The sequence below is a fragment of the Pinus tabuliformis genome, chromosome 9 (assembly GCF_031772625.1).
Source record: "Pinus tabuliformis cultivar Carrire ecotype Pingquan chromosome 9, CPIR1, whole genome shotgun sequence".
In the NCBI taxonomy this organism is placed as follows: domain Eukaryota; kingdom Viridiplantae; phylum Streptophyta; class Pinopsida; order Pinales; family Pinaceae; genus Pinus; species Pinus tabuliformis.
The window spans coordinates 298,901,956-298,906,839 of NC_142307.1; the positions used below are offsets into that span (position 1 = coordinate 298,901,956).

At 45.5% G+C, this 4,884-nt stretch overlaps 1 protein-coding gene across 1 annotated transcript; it reads right to left on the reverse strand.

Annotated features, from left to right (window-relative positions):
- Nucleotides 1-224: 224 nt before the first annotated feature.
- LOC149148391 (disease resistance protein UNI-like) lies at nt 225-1,316 on the reverse strand. Its single transcript, XM_089442163.1, has one exon. It carries the CDS (start codon nt 1,314-1,316, stop codon nt 225-227), a length of 1,092 nt encoding a protein of 363 aa, XP_089298289.1.
- Nucleotides 1,317-4,884: the final 3,568 nt, after the last annotated feature.

The following is a 4,884-nucleotide window of genomic DNA, read 5'->3' on the forward strand; positions in this document are numbered from 1 at the left end:
TCATGTCACCATCAATTTTTTGCCACCAGTCTTTCTCCCCCAATATTGTACGCAAATTTGGTAACTTGTCCATCCCCGCAGGAAGTCTGTTCAACTTTTGACATGCACGTATAGACAGCAGACGCAGCCTGGGTAGCGTACTGTCATTCCATACACCGTTATTCGATGCTCCCCCAATGCTTTCCAACTAAATATTTTCAGCATTGTCAGATTTCTCAAACCCTTCAACCTCCAAATGCTTCTTGCTTCTGATTCTGCTTCCCACTAAAATAAAATCCATCTGCATCGAGTGTGCTTAATGAAGCAAGTTGGGAGATTTCCTGTGGAATCACCTTTAACCGCCTACAGTCCTTTAAACTAAGATGCTTGAAATCTTTAAGCTCACCAATCTTAGATGGCAATGATTGTAGTCTTTCACAATAAGAAAGATCCAAAAATTGAAGGGAAGAAAGATGGCCTATCTCTTCCGGCAAATCCCTGATATTGAGTCCTCGTAAACTGAGAAACTCAAGCTGTCCCACTAAGGATGGGATTGAATTTATTATGCTCCCTGTGTATTTGTTGCGTAGATGGAGAAACTTCAGAGACGTGAGAGTAGCTAGAAATCTTGGCGGAAGCTCTTCAATTGGATTATTGGATAGCATGAGAGTCACCAGTTTTGGACATGGAAACTCGGTGGGGAGAATTTTTATATCACTTTTTTGAAGTGAGATCCTTTTGCAATCCTCGTGATTGTCAATTGTGGGAAAAACTTGCAACCGTTGACGTGCTTTGACTAAACAATTCTCCTCCTTCTCACCAACATATATTGCCATCTCGCGAACAACATGGTGAACTCCTATCCATTGATGTTCTGGATTCAGCCAAGCAGTCATGATACACCAGTTAGAGCTAGCATTTTGGAAGAAGCAACGATCTACAAGAAGGTTCACGTAGCTTTGCCCAATGGCCATGTCCATTAAATGGTTCCCCTGTTTGCTTCTCACAAGACCCTCTGCAACCCACATCTGCACTAATTCCTGCAATTCAAATTCTTCTTCTTTCGCATACATGGCACAATAGAGGAAGAAATTCTTGATGTCTGAATTGGGAAATGCACCATAACACCATCTTAATAGTGGATAGGGTTGTGGTTCAATGCGAGGATTCAGAGTATCTGCAAAAGAAGAAGAACCTACATTTTTAATGGAAGATAAAGAAGTCTCCCATTCATCTACTCTGCTTTTTCCCCTCATTGTTGTGGCGACTAAGGTTATGGCCAAACGAAAACCTTTACACTTGTCTGCTATATTTGTAGCACACTCCTCTATATCCATAGGAACGTTGGGGCTGTCTCTGAAAGCTATTCTTCTGAACAACTCCCACGCTTCATCATTAGAAGGGGTTGTCCTTCTCTGGACTCTTGTGCGCTCTCTAATTCCTATTGGATAGGATCCCCCTTGATAATCTGGTGAGAAGCATAAGTAACAAACATTGAAAAGTCTTGTTGAAGGCCTTGAAAGAGGAAATTTAAAGGTACCTTCGATTTTTTGTGTTGTTCAGTGGATCTCCCACGGTTGCTAATGAGACAGTCCAGACGCCATCCTTGCCCTTGTCGTTATAATGGACCGTAGGTATGGAGTATAGTATTCGCCTCTGTAAGGGATTTATGCAGCAATTGCAACCAAATCTTGAGGTGCTTCGGGGCCACTTTTTGTTGATCTTGGAAGACGACACTTATATCCAGCAAAAGGTTGTGGACAGGCCTTAACTCAATTTGCAGAATCTCATAGTTTTCCTCCTCCTCAATAACATCCTTCATTAGTGGAAGGTGTTGGGCAGCAGATCCCCCCATAGCATGTTTTTGGGACTTAAAGCTCGAGTTTTGGTCAACCTAATGTAATGACTCTGCGAAATGCAGGTATGGAGCGCGAAAGTTTAGGATGAGTCATAGGGTTGTCCGCCCTAAAATAATGAAATTGAATGTAAATTGTGTCGGCCTACCCATGGTCCGCGGACCATGGGATTGTATAAATAGAGCGAGGCTCTAAGTGTAAAGACAGTTTTAAGTTTTTTTGGAAAAATAATAGATAGATGCGAAGGCATGGTTAGAGGATAGAAGTGGATCTGAAGGTATTGGGTCGTAGTAGTAGGTAAAGGCTCTGCAGCTGAGTGCGCAGAGGCCTAGTAGAGTCTGTAGCTGAGTGCGCAGACCCCTGCAGCTAAGTGCGCAGGGCGGAGTTGGGTCTGTATTGAACTGAACTTGAAAAGGATCATTAATAAAGCTAAGTTGATTCGACATATTGTGCATCTGTTTCATAGATCTATATTTTGATGTTCGGCGTTAATGGTATCTATTTATCTATATGCGTGCACTTGTATGTATGTTTATGTATGAAAACTTTCTAAGTAATTAACGAACAGAACCTAACTAAGGAAGACTTGGGTAATTAATATTGGTTGCACTGCAGCTGGATCTGCGCGAAGGCAGTCCCACAGGACACAAGGAGCCCGCTGGTGCACGTAATCTAGTAAGTGCGAAGGTTGAATCACATACCTATCACCCATATCAGACATCCCCAAGGTGTGGAAACCTGGTTCCAACACCCTCCCATACTACTTCGGGTGAGACCTTAGTCCGCACTCCGCAAACTGTTGCCGAAAGGGCCAGTAGTACCGGGATTTGCTTGGCTAAACTCACTGCTGAACCTAGGTCAGGCCCCACGTAGCCAACAAATGGTTCCATTGTCAGGACAGGGATCTGCCTAAGGGATGTCTCATGTCGTGCCACTGGAACCCAACAAATAAGGAAATTGAAGAGTGGCTGGACAAGAAGATTCACGAATTCGCGACATAGGAAAATAGAACTCCGCAGATATCTTAGAAAAGGTGGTTGGATCGTTACGTGTATACGGAAATCCATGAGATTTTCTTTGCATCTTTTCCCTTTGAACTGTATGAGCGGATTGCGAGATTAACCGACAACTAGGGAAGGTGTAAGCTCGACCAACCAATAATATGGACTCCGGAATTAGTGTGCAGACTAGAGGCATCAGAAAACAAGATCGCGCAAGCTGTGGACCATTGGCTCGACCGGATAATAAGGGGATTTATCATTGAGTTTGCAATGGACGTGATCATGAGATACAGCGAGGCAGAACGACGTTTTCTCAAGGGACCATAAGGTAAGTATATTAAATCTTTGAATACCTGGATTAAGATGTTGTTATGTGAAAAACAGGTTATGTGAATACATTAATGTTTGGGACGACGCGGAGCGGAAAGATCTACAAAGGTAGCAGGGAATTAGCAAACAGCCCTTTAATTTCACCTTCGCGAGAAAGCGAGGAAGAGCTCGCTCGGGTCTCTACGAGAAGTGCGGTCAGCTTGATAAGGCAGCGCATTCTGCAGTTACCACCTCCACCCACGCCACCACCTGCTTCACCTCCCTCACCTCCATCTCCACCCACTCCACCTCCACCAAACCCGCAGTTCAGCTTGGTGAGCGCAATCAAACTACTCGAATTCAGGGGAGTAGGGAATGAGGATCCAAACCAATTCTGGTTCGTGGTAAGAGCAATGTGGGAAGTGCAAGGGGTCACGAACGACAACATTAAGAAGGCTACATTGGTGAGCGCACTGCAGGATCACACATTGACATGGTATATCAAGCACTCTAATGACCACCCAAACGCAGGGATAGCAGAGATCCAGAATGTGTTGAACAGAGAATTTAGCCGGCCGAAATCAAAGACACAGTCAATCATCGGGTTTAAAGAGATCACAATGCTTCCAGGCGAGACCCCCTAGGATCTGGATCAGTGGCTAAAGAGTACGATCCGCGAGGCTAATATGACGCTCACGGATGCACAACATCACGCATGGTTTGTGGCATCCCTGACACCGCACTTGAGGACGGTGCTGTCACAACAGAAACTTTCCACCTAGGCCGAAGCGTTGGAAATGGCAATGAGGTTGCATGAGACCCCGATACAAGATCCTAGGTTGGGAGTTCAACAAATCCACGCACAACTACAGAATCTCTTCCTGGAAATGCAGAGCTTGAAGCAGGATAGGGCACCACGGCCAGAGGTGTGCGAGGAAGTATGGTGCGTAAAATGCAAAGGCCAGGGCCATGACAAGGACCACTGTCCAGTGTTCGCAAACTACTTGGCAAGAGGGGGGCCAATGCCGTTGAGACCAAAGGCACAAGCAGGGCCAAGTGCGACACCCATGTTATGGTGCGCGATCTGTCAGATAGGAGGAAAACACACGACGGATAATTGTCATTTGTTGCAGAAGTATACACAGACTCCCCAGTAGTTGTTTTGTAATTTCTGCAGGTCAGTAGGCCACGACGAGCACACTTGTCGCAATTATGAGTTAATGATGGATCGGACCCCAGCCTATAGGATGCAGACAGAAATGCGAGCCCTTGACCCATATGCGGGGATGGCACACGCTCGATTTCATGGGCTAGTTCAAGGACAAGGAGGAATGGGACCAGGAAGGGGTTGTGCACAGTTGATTTGCTACAATTGCAAAGGACCAGAGCACTATGCCTATGATTGCGCCAACCCGACAAGGATATCCTAAGGACGAGGAGGAATGGGACCAGGAAGGGGTTGTGCACAGTTGATTTGCTACAATTGCAGAGGACCAGAGTACTATGCCTACGATTGCACCAACCCGACAAGGATATCCTGTTCGTACTGTGCTCAGTTTGATCATGAAACAGTGAATTGTCCTACGTTGATCACATAAATGCGCGAAAAAGGGGTATTCCAGCCTCCTCCGACTCAGAATATCCAAATGATGAGGTTTGAACCGTGCGAAGAAGACCCAAATGTGAACATGATGCTCAGAAGCAGTGCGACCACAAGGGAAGATAAGGGGAAGCAGCCT